Source organism: Portunus trituberculatus, chromosome 36 (assembly GCF_017591435.1).
Source record: "Portunus trituberculatus isolate SZX2019 chromosome 36, ASM1759143v1, whole genome shotgun sequence".
NCBI lineage: Eukaryota > Metazoa > Arthropoda > Malacostraca > Decapoda > Portunidae > Portunus > Portunus trituberculatus.
The window spans coordinates 2528068-2549191 of record NC_059290.1 but is presented as its reverse complement, the minus strand read 5'-3'; the positions used below and the strand labels follow the sequence as shown (position 1 = coordinate 2549191).

The 21124-nt window shown below is 40.5% G+C and overlaps 1 protein-coding gene across 1 annotated transcript in view; it reads right to left on the bottom strand.

The window, feature by feature from the left end:
- LOC123513449 (Y+L amino acid transporter 2-like) overlaps nucleotides 1-17912 on the bottom strand; it is a 40449-nt gene extending 22537 nt beyond the window's left edge. The window contains exons 1-2 of the mRNA XM_045270608.1: nucleotides 17835-17912; nucleotides 201-307 (exon numbers count right to left, since the gene is read on the bottom strand). Of these exons, the coding sequence (XP_045126543.1) occupies nucleotides 201-307; nucleotides 17835-17912 (185 nt within the window). The remainder of the gene's footprint in view (nucleotides 1-200; nucleotides 308-17834) is intronic.
- Between the last annotated feature and the right edge of the window lie 3212 nt (nucleotides 17913-21124).

Genomic DNA, 21124 nt, shown 5'->3' with positions numbered 1-21124 from the left:
TCACTTGTGTTTCCTTGTGCTTGCTGAATCTTATGAGGCAACAGTGTGGGAGGTCAGTGATAGAGCTCTTGACCTTATAATTCTCTCTCTCTCTCTCTCTCTCTCTCTCTCTCTCTCTCTCTCTCTCTCTCTCTCTCTCTCTCTCTCTCTCTCTTTGTTCCTGGTTCGTTTAGGCTGGCACGTGAAGCAACGAACCTTACCCCAACACAAAAAAGAGACACTCCACTCCACCCTCTCGTGTGACGCTTGGCCTGAACCACTGAGGGAAGCAGAGGTCGAGTGGAGAGGAGTGGAGGAGAGTGGAAGGCTTGGGATGGAAGTGGAGGATGTGGTGTGGAGAGAGAGGGAGAGGGAGAGGGAGAGTGATAGAGCGAGTTGGTGGTAGAGAGAAATGAATCTACATAGACAGGCAGACGCTAAAACAAACAAGTACATGGAGAGAGACAGAGGGAAACTTAAAAGGACGTTTACAGAAAGCGAGAGAGAGAGAGAGAGAGAGAGAGAGAGAGAGAGAGAGACTGACTGAGACTGATAGGCACAGACAATCTGACCTCATCTAAATTCTACACCAGGATTCGGTTCTCTCTCTCTCTCTCTCTCTCTCTCTCTCTCTCTCTCTCTCTCTCTCTCTTATTTACTACATTTTGTCCCACTTTGTTTGCATGTTTATTTGTGTCCCTCGTCTCGTAGCAGCCAAGCAGTGAAGGAGGAATGTGTGTCGCCGCGATTATCTTCAAATTATCTTGTGTTTTTATGAGACTATCTGGGTTATTGTTACGCTGTGCTACTTGTATGTATGTATGTGCTGAGATAGGTTCTAGGTTTCTCTCTCTCTCTCTCTCTCTCTCTCTCTCTCTCTCTCTCTCTCTCTCTCTCTCTCTCTCTCTCTCTCTCTCTCTCTCTCATTTATGTTTAATTTTTTCTCCCAAACTATAAACATAATGCCGAGACACACAGTTAATGCGAGTATGTTATATCAATCCCAGCATTTTTTACTGCTCTGCTCATTACCACAGTTTTCCGCTTGTGAGATGAATGAACCTCCCGGTGTTTTGCTCCTAACGCCGCGGCGAGAGAATGAATAAGGACACCGCTATTCTCAGTACTAGTCAAGCTACCCCCGGCACCGCTTCATTACTCTACATTACACTAATATAATGCATGAGCCTCTGAGGTCAACACTCGCTTACTCTGGCTAGTATTAAAACAAGATTGTCCTGCCCTGCCCTGCCCTGCCTTGCCTTGCCTTGCCTTGCCTTCCCTTGCCTTGTCTTTTCTTGCGTGGAGCTTGAGGCTCAAGTTACATTACTGACGCCAATGAATATAATGATGTGACTTGATATTTCTGGCTTAAACCAGTTGAAGTTGTAAGCAGGAGGATATGGAGAAACAGGAATAGAGTTGCGGAAAGGGCTGAGCGAGTGAAGATGGTGCTTAGGGATGGAAGTACAGAGTTATGTAAAAAGGCCGTGGTGGAGATGAAGGAACGCATGCAGTTACGAAGTACGAGGGAGCAATGACCATGGGAGTAGTAGTAAAAGTATCAGATCCAACATTGCGACCGTGAATGAGAGTTCACATTCAGAAACGCCTTGGTCTCCCACCACGACCGTTTTCCAAGGCCACAGAGGCGACTAGCAGGATTTTCAAGGCAGTCTTTCTCTCTTTACAATATTCTAAAAATCTTGCCAGTCCATCAGCGGAACCATATAGATACCCTTGAAAACATGAGTATCTTCAACTATGGTCTTTGTTCAGTAGTGATGGTGAGAGAGCTAAGCGTTTCTGAATACGAAAGAATCACGACTGGCTATTAGAGGAGAGGACTCAGGAAGATGTGAAGCTTTTAATCCTTTTAATACCGAGACTCATTTTACCATAATTTTTTGGGTATGATTAGACGATTTTATGTGCGTTAGTTCTATGGAGGTCAAAAGATTAATGGCCAGAGTCTTTGCTATTCTAATCCTCACACAAGTTTCTGAAGGTGTATAAATTGTCTAAATAGTAAGCACGAATTTGATAACGAGGCATGGTATTGAAGGGGTTAATCACTATTTACAAGGGTAGAGTGATTGTGGGTGCAGAACAGTATAAATAGACCTTGAACCTTGGGTAGAAATAGCAAGAGACAAAAAAAATACTGGTGAAGACGATACACAACATCTAAAAACAAAAATAATAGAATTTCCTGCAAATATATCCGATAAAGGACAGTCTGGATATGGACTTTCCTACCTCCTATATCACCTTCCGTGTCTGTAACTTACTTCACTATGTCAGAGCAGAGTACATTTCCCAACAACATCCCCAATTACTAGCCGTAACCAACACTATGCCTCACCTGCGCCAAGCTTTCAATAATTCCCTGTAAGCTGCAACCGTCTTAGCGCCACATCGTTATTGACACTGACTGAAAATTTTACCGTCCAAACTAGTACCATTATAACAGTATTGCCTTGAAGCGTCACTGAGCGTGTAAGGCAGAGCAACTAACACTACTAACGCTACAAATAACAAGGGAAACAAACATTGAAAAACACGTTATAGTAAGAGGAACTACACACAATTACATACAACACTGAGGAAAAACACCAAAAAACACGTATCATTGAGGAAACACACAAAATCACACAATTACAGGAAAACTCACTTAAAACGCAACACAAAGGGAAAACACTCGAAAAACAGGGAATTATATGAAAAAAAAAAAAAACAGAAAGGAAAAACACCACAAAAAATGCGAAATTAGAGAAATATATAAAAAACAGGGAAAACACTAAAAAAAAAACAAGTAATTACATGAAAAAAAAAACACCACAAAAATATGAAAGGAGAAAATATATATAAAAAAAACACCCATCAATACAAGCAACACTGGGAAATGCACCCAAAAACTCACAACATTAGGAGCAAACACACCCAGAAGACACGAAACACTGGAAGGAGAAACACACGCCACTAAGAAAAAGGCGCCACAAAAACACCAACATTAAGAAGAAAAACACAAAGAAAGTATAAACAAAGAAGAAAACACCAAAACAGCAAAAAAACACCAAATTAAGAGAGAAACACACAGCAACACCCACCAAGCACACACCAAACACTTATCAAACACTCACTAACGTCCATCAACACACACCAACACATACCAACACCCACAAAACACACACCAACACACACCAACACACACTAACACCCACAAACACACACCAACACACACCAACACACACCAACACCCACGAACACACACCAACACCCACGAACACACACCAACACACACCAACACCCACGAACATACACCAACACACACCAACACCCACCAACACCCACCAACACCCACCAACACCACTAACACACACGAACACCCCAAAACACCCACCAACATCCACCAACACACACCAACACCCATCAACACACACGAACACCCCAAAACACTCACCAACACCCCAAAACACCCACCAACATACACCAGTACACACCAACACCCACTAGACACACACCAACACACACCAACACACACGAACACACACCAAACACACACCAACACACACCAACACACACCAACACACACAAACACACACAACACACCAACACACACCAACACACACCAACACCCACAAACACCCACAAACACACACCAACACATCAACACTCACCAACACCCACAAACACACACCAACACACACCAACACACACCAACACTCACCAACACACACCAACACTCACCAACACCCACAAACACACACCAAAACACACCAACACTCACCAACACTCACCAACACCCACAAACACCATAAAACACCCACCAACACACACCAACACCACAAAACACCCACCAACACCCCAAGAACACCCACCAACACACACCAGTACACCCACCACACGCACACGGCACGAGGCAATGTTCCCCAATAGAGACAAAAGCCAGAGTAAGAAGTACCGAGAGAGGCCAGCAAGGGCAGCTTCAGACAGAGGGACGCCACGATACACAGACAGCCAGGCATTCGAGCATTATTAGGAGGCTTAAGTAGGTCAGCTTAGGGAGGCAGGCAGGGTCCCAAAGGAGTGCAGCGTCTGTTGTTGTGTCTGCCTGTCGTGGTTGCTAATTGGAGAAATGAGATAATCTGTGTCATCTCGGTGCTCTCCGGCTCTTGAGGCTTCGCTGGCACGCAGATCTACTTACGTCTGCTCACCCCTCCTTCCATCCTGTCCCAAGCTCCGCCATCCTCCCCGCCTCTCAGCGCACTGCCCCTTCGCTAGTCCTTCCTTGTGTGTGTGTGTGTGTGTGTGTGTGTGTGTGTGTGTGTGTGTGTGTGTGTGTGTGTGTTCGAGTCCTTGGCATTGCATATCTTTTTTTCCTTTTTTTCTAATCTATCTTTTCGTGATACATTTTTTTTTTCCTAAGCTGTTTTATGTTTGTTTTATTTCCTTTTTACGTTTGTTTCTTTTCTCTTTCGTGTTTTTGTACTATTTATAATCTTTTATTGATGCTTAGTCTTTCTCTATTCTTAACCTCCTCCTCTTCCTTCTTCTACTCCTCCTCCTCTTCCTCTTCCAGCATATTTTCTTTCCTCAACGCTTTTAATTTCTCCGTCTTTGTCTACTTCACACCCCTCTCTCTCTCTCTCTCTCTCCTCTCTCTCTCTCTCTCTCTCTCTCTCTCTCTCTCTCTCTCTCTCTCTCTCTCTCTCTCTCTCTCTCTCTCTCTCTCTCTCTCTCTCTCTCTCTCTCTTCAAGGATGTCTGTCCCCTCACTTCGTGGCTCATATAAATTTACTTAGACTACAAAGACTTCTTAATAAAATTCACTTTTCCTACTTGTTATTTTTGTCATTTTTATTGATGTTCTGGTTAAGTGAGTTACTTCGACAGTTTTGAGACCCGTGTGTGTGTGTGTGTGTGTGTGTGTGTGTGTGTGTGTGTGTGTGTGTGTGTGTGTGTCAGGTCATGTGCACTGATAAATCCATTTACGTATTGCAGAGAGACATGACTTTCAGATTCTAATAAAATTTTACTGGGAATGTTTATCAAGGCGGGATTTTAATAAGGTTTTGCTTTCGTCGAATACCTTCACACACACACACACACACACACACACACACACACACACACACACACACACACACACACACACACACACACACACACACACACACACACACACACACACACACACACACACACACACACACACACACACACACATATCCTTATAGAATCCTTGATCATACCCTAGGACTGAAATATGGAGGACATCAATGGAAAAAGGAATAAGAGGGAGGTATTACTGTTACTGCACACACACACACACACACACACACACACACACACACACACACACACACACACACACACACACACACACACACACACACACACACACACACACACACAGAGTACGTGTCAATTCCTGCATGTACGAAGAAATAATTATGCAAGTGAGGCCATGGAGCGGAATATATACATTTCTGAATAACGCTTGAATAATAACGCCATTGTGTAGCGCGAGGATTATGCAGAACGCGAGACATCAGACAATTTATGCTCCAGCTTCTAATTAATTAAGACTCCCTTTGGCCTCTTTAAGATTTCACCTCGAACATGAAAGGGAAAAAAAAAAAAGGAAAAAGAAGCATTAAGAGTCTCAAAGGTGAGCAAATACCTAATAGTTGAGGGAGCGTCGCCACTTCCATCCACCCTAATGACCAGGTGACTCAAAAAATGACTGTCACTCTGCTAATTAACTTTTACATTATGACTTGAGGAAATGTGGAAATATACAGGAAAATCCACACGACTCACCACAACGACTCACTACGATTCACTACGACTCATACACGACTTAGACTAAATCACCACAATTCACCACGACTCACCACGGCACATGACTCACAACGACTAACCACGACTCACTACGACCCAAAGCGACTCAGCCCGGCTCACCACTACTCACCACTACTTACTACGATTCAAAACGATTCATAAGTCATCACGACTCAAAACGAATAACACACGACTCACCACGACTCAAAACGACTCACCACGACTCAAACGATTCACCACGACTTAGAGTGAGTCATCATAACTCTAAACGACACATCATGACTCGTAACGACTCAAAACGACTAAGTGAATCACCACGACTCATCACGACTCAAACTAACTCAAAACGACTGAAAATAGCTTACACACGTCTCACCATGTCTAACACACGACTCAGAACGACTCTCACCCGACTCAAAACGACTCACACACGGCTTATCACAACTCGAGTGGTTTTGAGTCATGAGTTGTGATGAGACGTGTGTAAGTCGTTTTGAGTCGTGTGTGAGTCGTTTTGAGTCGTGTGTGAGTCGTTTTGAGTCGTATGTGAGTGGTTTTGAGTCGTGTGTGAGTCGTTTTGACTTAAAACGATTCACCACGACTCACTACGACTAACATACGACTCAAAACGGCTCATCACGATTCAAGTTGACTCACCACGACTAACACACGAATCTCCACGACTAACACACGACTCAAACTGACTAACTACGACTAACACACGACTCATTACGGCTCACATACGACTCACCACGACTCACCACGACCCACCACGATCAGTGGCGTATGGAGAACCTACAGCGTTTCCAGGAGAGGGTCGGCCAGTAATTAGCTTAGGTAACGAGATGTGCCCTGCTAGGATATTTTCTCTCTCTCTCTCTCTCTCTCTCTCTCTCTCTCTCTCTCTCTCTCTCTCTCTCTCTCTCTCTCTCTCTCTCTCTCTCTCTCTCCTTTCGTAAGTGTTATTTACGTTGTTCCTCCCTCTTATTTTTTATTTCCTCCTCCTCCTCCTCCTCCTCCTCCTCCTCCTCCTCCTCCTCCTCCTCCTCCTCCTCCTCCTCCTCTCTTGACTTTGACTCTCAAGTTTTCCCTTTCTGAATATCCTCGCATTGGTAATCGGGACAGCTCACAATTGTACATTCCTTGCTTGTCATTGCGCTGCGGAGTTCAAGGGTAGAGATAATGGCGAGGCTGGGAGACCGGAGTGGGCTTGAGTGTACCAGTAGCACCTGAGTGGCCGGACGAACAGGTAAGGCAAGGTGAACGGGGAATGATAAAAAGAAAACGAAAAATGGGATGTGGTAGTCGTTTGTGTGTGTGTGTGTGTGTGTGTGTGTGTGTGTGTGTGTGTGTGTGTGTGTGTGTGTGTGTGGACGTACTGTACATACACGCGCCGTTTATCTAAATTACGATGGCCTGACTATTTTCTATGGGGTACTGCTGCAATCTTTAGCATCACGTTAGCAGGTTCGTATCTACACCCATCTCTGCACCAACACCCAACACCCAACACCCAACACCTACACCTACACCTACATTACACCCAAAATTCCCATTCCTTACTCACACAATGTATCCATTCCCCATTTTCTTTTATCTTTATCCTTTCCATATCCTTCACTTCCTTACATATCCTACCTTCCACACACCCTTTGAATTCCACCCTCTTTATCACCCTACCATCGTCCTCTTCCCCTCTTCCCATCTGCCACTCCCCTGGCTCCCTCCTCTCGTCGCCTTTATCTTCCCCTCACTCCGACCGTTCTCTGACACGCTAAGGCTTTAAAAATCGGCAGGAAAGTACGCAGTAATCACGGCTATTACCCTCGCCTATAATCAGAGGAACTCACACACCTGCTCTGGTCTGTGTAGGGCGTCTCTTTTGCTCCCCTTAACGACTGCCCACCTCACGATGTTACCTTGACAGAGAAGCAAAACACGCATGGAAGAAATTTGGAAGGAAAGGCTTGTTACTTTTGTACTTTATTGCCTTGCTAGCTACGTGTTATAGTCAAATTTTCTCATCAAGGTGTATTTTTTTTCGGTCTCTATTTTTTTTTTCTCGTATATGGTGGTGTGATTTTAATTTTTCTTGTATATTGGATGGTACGCTAAATATTGGTGTGTAAAGGAATTGTGCCTCCAAAGATCCACGTGTGGGTTGTAATGTTGTTGTTTGTGGTAGAGTTAAGTCTTGTATTTTTTTATATATTTTTTTATTTCTACCATGTGGGCTTTTCACGGGAATTTATGGGCTAAAGGGGATACTTTTTGAGGAACCTCCTATCTCAAAGCCCCGAGTGAGGAAGCCCAACCTACACTCGGACCGTGGACAGGATTCGAACCCGTGCGCTTGGAGACTCCTCGGACCCCAGAGCACGCATGGTTCCACTGTACCACCGTGAGTGTTGCCCTTTATGGAATTTAGTCATGGAAGATTGTCGTATGATGTGAAATAGTAAATGTATGCTTTTATTTATTTATTTATTTATTTATTTTATATTTTCTTGTTTCCTTCTTTTTTTTTGTTGTGCATGGGGCAAAATTCAATTGAGGTTATCCGGTGGAATTGTAATTACATACACTTGAATCATACTTTGAGTCACTGGATTGATATTATTTCGATTAACAACTGACAGCTCGTAAATGTTTCGAAATTTTGTAGCAAGTGATATGCGGATTGACTGGACTTTGATACAAGGAGAGGATGCTTAAATGTTTGACCACCATCACTCCTCAACACTGATACTGTAGCCAAGCCCAACCTAACCTAACATAATAGTTCTTAATTCTTAGAGGCTTCAAAATTGTCATAAGTGATGAACAGACCTATTGGACAATGATGCAGTGGTGACACTTAAATGTTTGACTTTCATCACTTCTTATCACTTCGTCTTATGATATCCTTTCCTCTGACTGACTTGTCTTCAACCTCTTTGTCACCGTCGCAGTGTTGCATCTCTTGCTATTTTCAACTGCTATTTTCATGCCAACTGCTCTCCTGATCTTGCTAACTACATGCCTCCCGTCCTCCCATCGCCTCACTGCACAAGACTCTTCTTTTTCTCACCTCTATTCTGTCCACCTCGCTAATGCAAGAGCAAGCCAGTACTTCCGATCATTCATACATTTCTTGATAAACTCTGGAACTCCCTGGCTGCTTTTATTTTTCAATCTTCCTCTGACCTGAAATCATTTAAGATGGAGGTTTCAAGACATTTATTCTATTCATTTGGTTAACTCTCTTGGATCTGCTCGAGCACTGGCCTCTCAGTGGCTCTTTGTTTAGTTGTTTTTGTTGCCCTTGGCCAGCTCTCCCCTCTTAGACAAAAAAAAAAAAATCATGTATCTGATGGCCCTGTGTGTGGTCAGAGTGATAATATGATCCCGAAGTGTCGCAGGGTACGAGTATTTCACAAGTCATATTGTTTGTGACGATGGTCATTAATTCTTATCTTGCTCCGAACACTGCGCGCCATAATGACCATCGCGGCACAATGGTTATCTTATTCGGGTTCCCTTTTGAGCCATTGTTTGTTTCGTTCGGTACCCGCATCAAGACTAATCCTTACTTATTTTCCCTTTTACTCGACGCTGATGAAAGAAACAAAATTTACTGAGGCATTTTCTCGACGCTGGCGGGAACAATTAAGCATCTTTCTCCCAATTCTTGCTATAAATACACGCATCCAATTATTTTTCTGTATCCACTGTTTACATGTTATCCCGTGGCTCACCTCCACGCTAATATGACCATCTCGCGTGTCTTTTTAGCGTGTTCTCTGCGGTGGTGGCACGAGAGACAGACGGATGCAGGAAGGCAGGTGGTGGTTGAGGCAAAGACAGACAGCACGCTCACCTGTTCCTGTCCTTTGGCCTTGGTGAGTGTTGCTGTCTTGGTACAGGGAGGGACGTAAAGGAACACCAGGGAAGGCTAAGTTGTAGTAGGAGATCTATTGACATTTACCAAGCTGTATTGGAAGGTATTCACAGCTTTGACATGAAGGCAAAGTGTAAAGAGGATCGGAAGAAATGTAAGTAGAAGAGGAAAGAGAAAGAGGATGAGGAGAAGGAGGAAAAACAAGAGTAAGAAGAATTTTACGATGAGAAAAGTTGGTAAATAAAAAAAAAAAAACGAAATTAAGACTAAAGAAATTGAAATTGAGAAATGAAATGAATCGAATAGAAATTTTGGTCGAGAAACACGAAGGGAAAGAAGAACTAGATATGCGAGAGAGTAAAGACAATAGATATGTAAAATTAGTAAAGGTGGAGAAGACAGGATGGAGAAGAAAGAGCTGTAGGTCTCAAAAATTAAGAAAATCACAAACAACGAAAGAAAAAAAATGTAAATAAATAAAAAGAAATATGAGATGTAGAGTGAAGAGTAGGAGGAGGAGGAGGAGGAGGAGGAGGAGGAGGAGGAGGAGGAGGAGATAGTGCTGGTGGCGGTAGGAATGAATGCTGTAGACTGAAAAAAATAATAACAGTAATAAAATACTCTGAAGTGAATAGAAAACAATATGAATGAAAAAAGAGAAAAAACGTCGATGGGAGAAGCCACACACACACACAGAGAGAGAGAGAGAGAGAGAGAGAGAGAGAGAGAGAGAGAGAGGAGGGAGAGAGAGCAATAGTGACAGTGGTAATGGGGGCAGCAGTAGAAGAAAAATGCCTTTGAAATACATTTAAGGCAAAGAGCACACATTATTAAGCGAACTGTCTGAATTGTATCACTTTTAATAGACCCCAACAAGATTTCAGTGAAGTGGAGTAACCCGAAGAGAAACAGCGAACGTAAGGAGCTGGTTAGTGTGAAAAAATAACGATGTCAATGTATGTTTTCATGTTGGTGCGTGTGTATACTCTCTCTCTCTCTCTCTCTCTCTCTCTCTCTCTCTCTCTCTCTCTCTCTCTCTCTACCAATGGAGACACTATCTCACAGCCTCTTGTCACGGCACATTCACAAACACGACTGGCCAGTTTTCCACTCACTTGACAGCTAGCCAACACACACACACACACACACACACACACACACACACACACACACACACACACACACACACACACACACACACACACACACACACACACACACACACACACACACACACACACACACACATGTTACATCTTCTGTATGTTTCTTGTTTCTATTTCTCAATCTCACAGCATTCCTTGTACATGTATTTGTCTGAGTGTCCAATTAAGGCTGTGTGTGTGTGTGTGTGTGTGTGTGTGTGTGTGTGTGTGTGTGTGTGTGTGTGTGTGTGTGAGTGTACGCAGCAGTGTAGGGAAAAAAAAATATAACCCTGTGTCTGCGAGTTTTATTCTGTCTGGCCAATTACTCGAGTTATCAGAACCACTCATTGGGTCCTTTTTTTCTCTTTTTCCACGAAGGAGAGAATTCCCGCAAAAAAAAATGAAAAAAATAAAACCACGCACAATATGAGCAACTCTCCTTCTTTTTCTTTTTTTATTCATCACCCGCAGTCTTAATTATTTGGTATTTATTACTTTAGCTTCACAGTTTTGTTGGGAAAGTCTGATTTTCTTCCTTTTTCCTATTTAATCTGTGCAGTAGTGGTGTTAGGGGAAGTAGTGTGTGTGTGTGTGTGTGTGTGTGTGTGTGTGTGTGTGTGTGTGTAGGGAGATGGGTGTGGATGTGGGTATTTTGTGTGTGTGTGTAGTAGTGGTAGTAGTAGTAGTAGTGGTAGTAACAAAAGTAGTAACAGCAATAGTAATAGTAAGAGTAGTAGTAGTAGTAGATGTAGAATTAGTCACATGTATATTATTAGTGAGGAAGCTAGTCTTTATATATATATATATATATATATATATATATATATATATATATATATATATATATATATATATATATATATATATATATATGTGGAATGCTGAACGTTGCCAAAGCTAAGGAACTCTTAAGATTGTGCTGGAAAGAATTTGAGTACATTTTCTGTCATAAAGCAGGAAGTCTAAATGTAGCATGGGACAGGAGCCAAACATCAGAAGGAAGAATTGTTCACCAAAGCAACGAGACGAAAAATATTGACCAAAATAGAGGGAAAAGACGAAAAATCACTCATAATATTATTATTAATACAACCTCTAGGTAGAAATTATTCACGGAAGTAGAGGAAAATATTATTATCATTATTATTATTGTTATTATTATTATTATTGTTATTGTTATTGTTATTGTTATTAGTAATAATAATAATGATAATAATAATAAAAATAATAATAATAATAATAATAATAATAATATTATTATTATTATTATTATTATTATTATTATTATTATTATTATTATTATTGTTATTATTATTATTATTATAATAATAATAATAATAATAATAATAATAATAATAATAATAATAATAATTATTATTATTATTATTATTATTATAATTATTATAATTATTATTATTATTATTATTATTATTATTATTATTATTATTATTATTATTATTGTTATTATTATTTTAATATTATTATTCGTTATTTTTTATTATTAATTATTTGTTATTATTATTGTTATTATTATTATCATGATCATTATAATTATCATTATCATTATCATAATAATTATTATAATAATAATAATAATAATCTTCTTCTTCTTCTTCTTCTTCTTCTCCTCCTTCTCCTTCTTCTTCTTCTTCTTCTTACTATTATTATTATTATTATTATTATTATTATTATTATTATTATTATTTTAATATTATTATTAGTAATTTGTTATTATTATTATTATTATTATCATTATCATTATCATTTTCATTATTATGATGATAATAATAATAATAATAATATAATAATAATAATAATAATAATAATAATAATAATAATAATCTTCTTTCTTCTTCTTCTTATTATTATTATTATTGTTATTATTTTAATATTATCAGTTTTGTTGTTATTATTATTATTATTATTATTATTATTATTATTATTATTATTATTATTATTATTATTATTATTATTATTATAATAATAATAATAATAATAATAATAATAATAATGATAATAATAATAATTATTATTATTATTATTATTATTATTATTATTATTATTATTATTATAAAAATTCTAATAATAATAATAATAATAGTAATGATAATATTGTTCTTATTCTTATTCTTATTCTTCTTATTCTTTTTTTTTATTATATCATCATTATTGTTTCTATGATTAATAATAATAATAATAATAATAATAATAATATTATTATTATTATTATTATTATTATTATTATTATTGTAATTGTTATAATATTATCATTATTGTTTTTATTATAATAATAATAATAATTATTATTATTATCATTATTATTATTATTATAATTATTATAATATTATTATTATTGTTATTATTAATTATTATTACTATTATTATTATTAATATTATTACTATCAACATTATTATTATTATTATTATTATTATTATTATTATTATTATTATTATTATTTTTCTTATTTATTATTATTATTATTATTATTATTTATTTTTAGTTATTTTATCATTATTGTTATTATTATTATTATTATTATTATTATTATTATTATTATTATTATAATAATTATTATAATTATTATAATAATAATTATTATTATTGTTAATATTATTATTATTATTTTTATTAATATTATTATTAATATTTTAATTCATTTTTCATAGTAGTAGTAGTAGTAGTAGTAGTAGTAGTAGTAGTAGTAGTAGTAGCAGCAGCAGTAGTATCATCATTACTATTATCATTGTTATTATTAGTATCATTAGGAACATTTTCATTACTTTTACTCTTATTACTATTACAATCATTATGGTTATAATTACCACCATTATTATTATTATTGTTATTATCACCACCACCGTCACCACCACCACCACCACCACCACCACCACCACCACCAGGACCATGGACACAGCGATGAGGATTACGCAAGCAGCAATTCAGACTAAAAGAGAGAGAAAAAAGTAGGAAAATATTCACTAGGAAAATTCTTAAAACACGTGTGTGAATAATTAACAGAGAGAGAGAGAGAGAGAGAGAGAGAGGGAGAGGGAGAGAGAGAGAGGAGAGGGAGAGGGATCATAAGCCGTGTAGTAATTAGCACTTTGGACCCTATTAACCAGACACACAGGCTCATCCCTCACAAGAGCTTCATCACAGGAAAACGATACAAGGCACGAAGCTTGAAAATTTTAGAGAAAGTTTCGAGGAGGTACGTTTTCTCTCTCTCTCTCTCTCTCTCTCTCTCTCTCTCTCTCTCTCTCTCTCTCTCTCTCTCTGTGACGTAAGGGATTGTTATGGTCTCCTGCTATTGTCGTTCGGTGGTGGTGGTGGTGGTGGTGGTGACGATGGATGTATTGGTAATGGTTGTATTTATTGTATTCAGATCTATTGGTCCAGTTGTCTGTGTGTGTGTGTGTGTGTGTGTGTGTGTGTGTGTGTGTGTGTGTGTGTGTGTGTGTGTGTGTGTGTGTTGAGATTAGTGAATTTTTACTTGTATGTTTTATTTAAATGCCTGAAACAGTAGTAGTAGTAGTAATAGTGGTAGTAGGAGTAGTAGTAGTAGTAGTAGTAGTAGTAGTAGTAGTAGCGTTCATTGTTGTAGGGACAGTACTAACATCACAAACAACAATAACAATAACAATAATTTAACAACACATTTCACGTGAAGCCAGCACTACACTCAACACACACACACACACACACACACACACACACACACACACACACACACACACACACACACACACACACACACACACACACTCAGTACATTACAGTCATATCACGTTTGGAGGGAGCTCAAACAGACAGAGAGAGAGAGAGAGAGAGAGAGAGAGAGAGAGAGAGAGAGAGAGAGAGAGAGAGAGAGACTTCCCAACATAGGTCTGAGCTCACAAAGCCACCACGACTTAGCAGGGAGTCCCAGGAAGGCGTGTGGTGCCGCTAAGCCTCGACAAGCCATCAGGAGAGAGGCAATAAGGTCCGGTGACTGTCCTTGGTGCCATTAACTCCTATTATCGCCATGAAAAGACACCTCACATGACCTGGATGGCGTGTGTGTTACGACTCCCTTGTGTCACTGGCCGTAAATTGTGCTGGCCAGAGAGAGAGAGAGAGAGAGAGAGAGAGAGAGAGAGAGAGAGAGAGAGAGAGAGAGAGAGAGAGAGAGAGAGACTGAAACTGATAGACCGGCCGACCTTCCACGTTCTCCAGCTCTTCGCAAACAAACAAACAAACACACACACACACACACACACACACACACACACACACACACACACACACACACACACACACACACACACACACACACACACACACACACACACACACACACACAAAGAGTAGTAGAGTTTTTGGTATGTAGAGAACAGCGTACATTACCATAAATTTGCTCTCTCTCTCTCTCTCTCTCTCTCTCTCTCTCTCTCTCTCTCTCTCTCTCTCTCTCTCTCTCTATTCATACGCTATGAATGAAGAAAATCATGAAATCCTGAGACGAACTCGCTAAGAGAGAGAGAGAGAGAGAGAGAGAGAGAGAGAGAGAGAGAGAGAGAGAGAGACGCAAGATGAATAGCAAGAAATGGCACAGATTAGATAAGGCATGAAAAATATAAAAGTTTTCGACGGGCATTTTGAAAAGAAAAGACTGTGCTAACACTGAAGAAATGGAGAAGAAACGGCCGAAATTTTGGCTCTGAAGGAATAAGAAACGAAGGAATGGGAGGGAGAAAGAAAAGTTAAGGGGCTGCAGGAGAGATGGAGGGAGGAAGCGAAGGGAGAAAGAGAAATACAAAGAAGAGAGAAAGAAAGGGAAGGGAGGAAGCAAAGGAGAGAAAGAGAAAGGATGAGGCAAAGGGAAGGAAGAGAAGAAAAGAGAAAGGGAAGCCTGTTTTTGAGTGGCTGAAAGACAAAAACTATAACATTTTCCAGCAGGGGGGAGGGGAATGTCTGCACCCCATCAAGATGAAAGAGGAACAGGGAAGCCAAATATCCCATCTTCTTTTTAGTCACTCCTGGCAGACCTTCGTTTTCTGAGGCAGGCGTGTGTGTGTGTGTGTGTGTGAGTGTGTGTGTGTTGACATTTCGTTTTCTTTTTGAAGCGGTACCCTCTTCTCCTAAGATACGATACAGACACTGGGATCAAGTTGTGAAGAGTATTGTTCCTTTTTTCATTTACTTGTTCACGTGAGTTAATTAAAAGAGAAAAGGTGAGGAACTGTAGGTAAATTGTGAATGGTTACTTCTTTTTTCTATTTGTTTCGGTCTTTTCCTGCGACGAAAGAAAACGGGTAGTGGTTTGTTTTATTTCATACAGAGCCATGGAATACACACACACACACAAAAAAAAAAAAAGAAAATGGAGCTCGGGAGGTGGACGTGAAACTTGCATTCTCAGTTTATTTTTCCCCGTTTGTCTGAGGGTTTGGAGGCAGGCTATTGAGAGAGAGAGAGAGAGAGAGAGAGAGAGAGAGAGAGAGAGAGAGAGAGACAGGACGAGCGTTTCCACACACACACACACACACACACACACACACACACACACACACACACACACACACACACACACACACACACACACACACACACACACACACACAGGTACCGAAAGAGGGGAGTAGAAATACAGACCAATAATACTATCTTAATTAAGGGTTATTTCTGCCTCTTCCTTCGCTGTCTGGTTGAGAGAGAGAGAGAGAGAGAGAGAGAGAGAGAGAGAGAGAGAGAGAGAGAGATTGTACCATATTTCAGCAACCTTTTTTTTGTTATATTTATTCACCAATTGTACAGTAAAACCCATCAAAAAAAAAAAAACGAACTCTGGCGTCTTAACAGGGGAAGCTTGTAAAAAAATGAGAAATGGAACCTCTTTTTTTAACACCCGGTTCACGAATTTCTAGTGTTTCTGTGTCTCGGAAAGTCTCCTAATTTTGCCTTATTTGTGTGTGCCCCGCTGCTCCTCATCTGTGTAGCTGCGGGGTGCAAGTGTTGATGTGTCAGTGTTATTGCTACAGAGACCCAGTGAAGCTAATCTTTCCCTCATTCTCGTGTGTTCCTTCCTTTGTGCTGCGCCCTTGAGAGAGAGGGAGGGAGAGGGAGAGAGACAGTGGACTAGTCAAATTAGTAAGAAATAACATAAATTAGATATCAGACGAATTAGGAAAGTATATAAATGAGGAAAAATGTGAAAGGGAATAGGACTGGAAATCTTCAAGGAATAGAAAACGTAGAAAGAAATAGAGAAAAGAGAGAAAATGAGAAGGGAGGAGAGGTGAGGTGGAAATAAATAGAAGAGAGAAAAGGTGAAGGGAGGAGAGGCGAGATGGAAAGAAAAGTACAAGCAGAAGGGAGACGGAGAGAGACATGGTACTGTATTGATAATTCGTACCGTGGAGGAATTGGGAGGGAAAATAGAACGAAAATAGATATAGACGTGAAGATACGAGAGAGAGAGAGAGAGAGAGAGAGAGAGAGAGAGAGAGAGAGAGAGAGAGAGAGAGAGAGAGAGAGAGTTAAAGGTGGAAGAAAATATAGATGCAGAGAGTAGAAGGGAGAAGAAAAAGAGCCAATTACACATAACATTTAATACCTTATCTAAAACTAATATCTGCAGCGAGTCCCGTCCAGCTTTGCAACTTCCGCTCCACTCCCTACTCGTCCTATCTGTATTCGGATTCTTTTATGGCCACACCTACACTTTTGAAAGCCCTTAATTGAAGTTACAGGATTTTTGTGTTTTTCTACGATTTTAGTGACAGTTTGACGAGATTGCAACACTGAAATGATGAAACACTCGTGAGAGCTTGTCTAATTGTCTCTGTGGAATTGGGAAACAGTCGTGGTGAAAGAGCAAGGGAGTGTGGGCATCTGTCGCCATCAGTACACAAGGCACCGCCACCACGAACCCCAAGTGCTGTCATATCGTCATAACTTCCCTTTAAGACGCAGAAAGTGGATGCTACAAACTCCACGCTTGCCGGAGTCCCATGGAGGCTCCGGGCTGGCTTTCGTAACTTCCCCGCGCCACTAGAGGGTGTTGTAGTGCATGCCTTCATGTGGTCTTAAATTTTCTTGGCGAGAGTTCCCCTTTTTTCTCTCTCTTTCTCTCCGTCCATATGTGCCGTGTGGTGTGCGCTCCAGTCTCGCTAGTGTCTCTTAGCAGAAAGTCGCGTGCTCGTGAATCAAGGAATACACTGCCAATGAAGTCCCAAACACATGACTTTGTACTCACCAGGAGCCTGCCGACCAGACCATCGCGGGACTGCCGGCTGTACTGCGCTGCACCTACGCACTTCAAGGAATACCGGCAGCAAATTGTGATCGTTACAATAAGAAAAGAAGTGAGAAAAGAAAGAAAAAAAGGATAATAATCTTCATATGTCAATTTGTATCATGATAAATTTTTCAATTAACTGTAAAATAACAAAAACGAACAAAACTAACATTTTTGAGGAATTACGATGTTTTTTTTCATGCTTGCACAACTCGTAGATTGTTTTAATGGCTGACTTGAATGGTACAAGTTTTATCTCAGCTCGCCCGCCACTCTCAGCTCTGCCTCGCTCTCTCACTTCAACCCGGAACATAAAACACAGCAACTGCCTCTTTTGTGTCCAAGTTAGGAGTCACATCGTTTATTTTGTCCTGACGAAGCGGCAACTCAGATGCCGGGCCGTTCTGTCCGTGATAAGTTTTCCTGCCTCCATCAGCCTCCATCAGCCCCTATTGTGCTGCAGGAGGTGCGGGGCGACGAACACGTGGCTGGGCCTAAATCTATGGCGGAGCAGACGACAACGGGCCATCCCAGTCGTTCACCCCCTACAGGTGAATCAATAAGCGGATACTACCTAGCAGAACCCGGCCAAGGCGAGGTGAGGACCCAGATGTCGCATCACGCCCACACCTCGAACTGTGCCTTAATCCACCGCGAGGCAGGATACACTCAGGAGCACTGCGGTGATTGCTGACCCACTCTGCTTCGTTGTGTCTTTGGGCAGGTATAGCGATGCCTGTGTGTGCTTGCGTGTGTCAGAGTGTCGTCATGGTCGCCTGTTTAAGTGTGACGATGATGTTTCCTCTGAATGGTAGAGCTATGCGCTGATCTGTAAAGGCATTGTGTGGAGCAGCGCTAATAAGTGTAGTGGATAAAGGAAAGAGAAGCAGTTATAGATTTTCACTGGCCTTCACACACTCTTGTTAACTAGATGCCGCAGGAAACACTCGCACGTGACCACTTAGCATATGAAAGTGTACATGCGACGCTTTCACCAAACAGAAAAAAATAACTAATGAATAAAAAAGTAAAAAGAATAGACCTGCTGTAGGTAATTACACCATGAGCTCAACACAGAATATAGCAACTCTGTGTTTGACGGTTAATGTAATGAAGGTAATAACTTGCTTCTTTCCTCGTACAATCAGAGGGTGTAAGCTCGTTTGTCCTCGCATAGTTACAACACACACACACACACACACACACACACACACACACACACACACACACACACACACACACACACACACACACACACACACACACACACACACACACACACACACGGAGAGAGTGTAACACGGTGAATATGATGGGATGGAAGGGAACAGTCTGCATAAGCTTTGTTCAAGGCTTACCGTGTTGTAATTACGTACGCAAAACATGCCTCACGTAATGGTGTAATTGGTGTACGTGCCGCCCTGTACGTGTTATTAATTGCCGTTATGAATGCTAACATATAGTGTGAGTAAACAATGCAAACACGTGCAATTATACGCCGAGGCACGCCGGTCACTACCTGAGTAATGAATGACTACCTGGCTACGCATTTTGCCGGTACACATTAAGCTGATGGATAAGCAACGCCCTTACAGCTTCAATACACACCATTGGTCAACTTAAGATCTCACCTTTTCTCTCCCGGCCTTCCTTTCCAGCCCCTTCTTGACACTTTCTTGGTTTTTGGGCACTCTTTCCATCTTCTCCCATTTCTCTCAAACTTCCTTTTCTCTTTTGCTTCTTCTGCCTTCCGTCAACCTCCTTTTTCTTTCCAAAAGTGTCAAGGGATCACTGCATTCCGGGATCTATACTCCCTGTGGCATTTTAGTCTGTCAGTCTCCTTTCCTGTGCAAACTAAATTGACGGTAAGACCTTCCTTGGCTTCATTTAAGAGGGAGGTTTCAAGACATTTATCCCTTATTTTTAGCTAACTCTTTCGGTCCTGCAAAGGGAGTGGCAACTAAATGGGTCTTTTTTTTTTTATGTTGCCCTTGGCCAGCTTTCTCCTCTGAAATAAAAAGTAACTGATAACTGAGACAATATGACGTTTTTTATTGTGTTCTAGTAACGCAGTGTGTCTGTATGCTTCGCTAAACAATTATAAAGCAAATGGGGCTTAAGATTACACTTTCTCTGATTCATTTTGCCGTCACAGTTGCCTTTGAAAATCACATTGTACTTCCACCATATAATTCAGAGAAGCTGTACCAACTCTTGCGTCCTCACTGCACAAGGCTTTCTTCTTCCTCTCACCCCTATTTTTCCAACTCCCTAATGCAAGAGCTAACCAGTACCCTCAATCATTCATTCCTTTCTCTGGTAAGCTCTGGAACTCCCTACCTGTGTCTGTATTTCCAATTTCCTATGACTTACCTTCATTTAAGAGGGAGGTTTCAAGACATTTATCCCTGTCTTTTTGGCTAATCCTTTCTTATCTGTAGAGGACTGAGGACTGAGTGGGCACTTTTTAATTTTTTTGTTACCCTTGGCCATTTTTCCCCTTCCATAAAAAAAAAAAAAACAGAAGAATTAAAAGTACCAGAAGGAGATTTACTTACCAAATATAAGGTTAATGGCGCTTAAAGATTTCTGTCACTCTGTTGCTCTCTTTGCACTCGGAGGTGCCTTTGGAAATTGGACTTAACTTTCACCAGGGGATTTCACGAAGCCACACCAGTTATAGGATTAAAGAACCAACTATACCCCTCCCTGCTCTTCCCACACGCGCCCTTGGCAAGTGTAAGAGAGAGAGAGAGAGAGAGAAACAGATAGAGACAGAGAGAAAGAGGGAGGGAGCTCTTCCCCTCTCCCTTATCTTCCATCTCCCATCACGCACCGTACGGATAATAGCGTGTGCATGTGTGATAAATATAAGATAATTTCAAAAAAGGAATGAAATATATTGTGAGCAGTAGATTTGATCGAGATATGTTCTATCACTTGCAACCTTGTGACGAGAGAGAGGGAGAGGGAAAGAGAGGGAGAGGGAGAGGG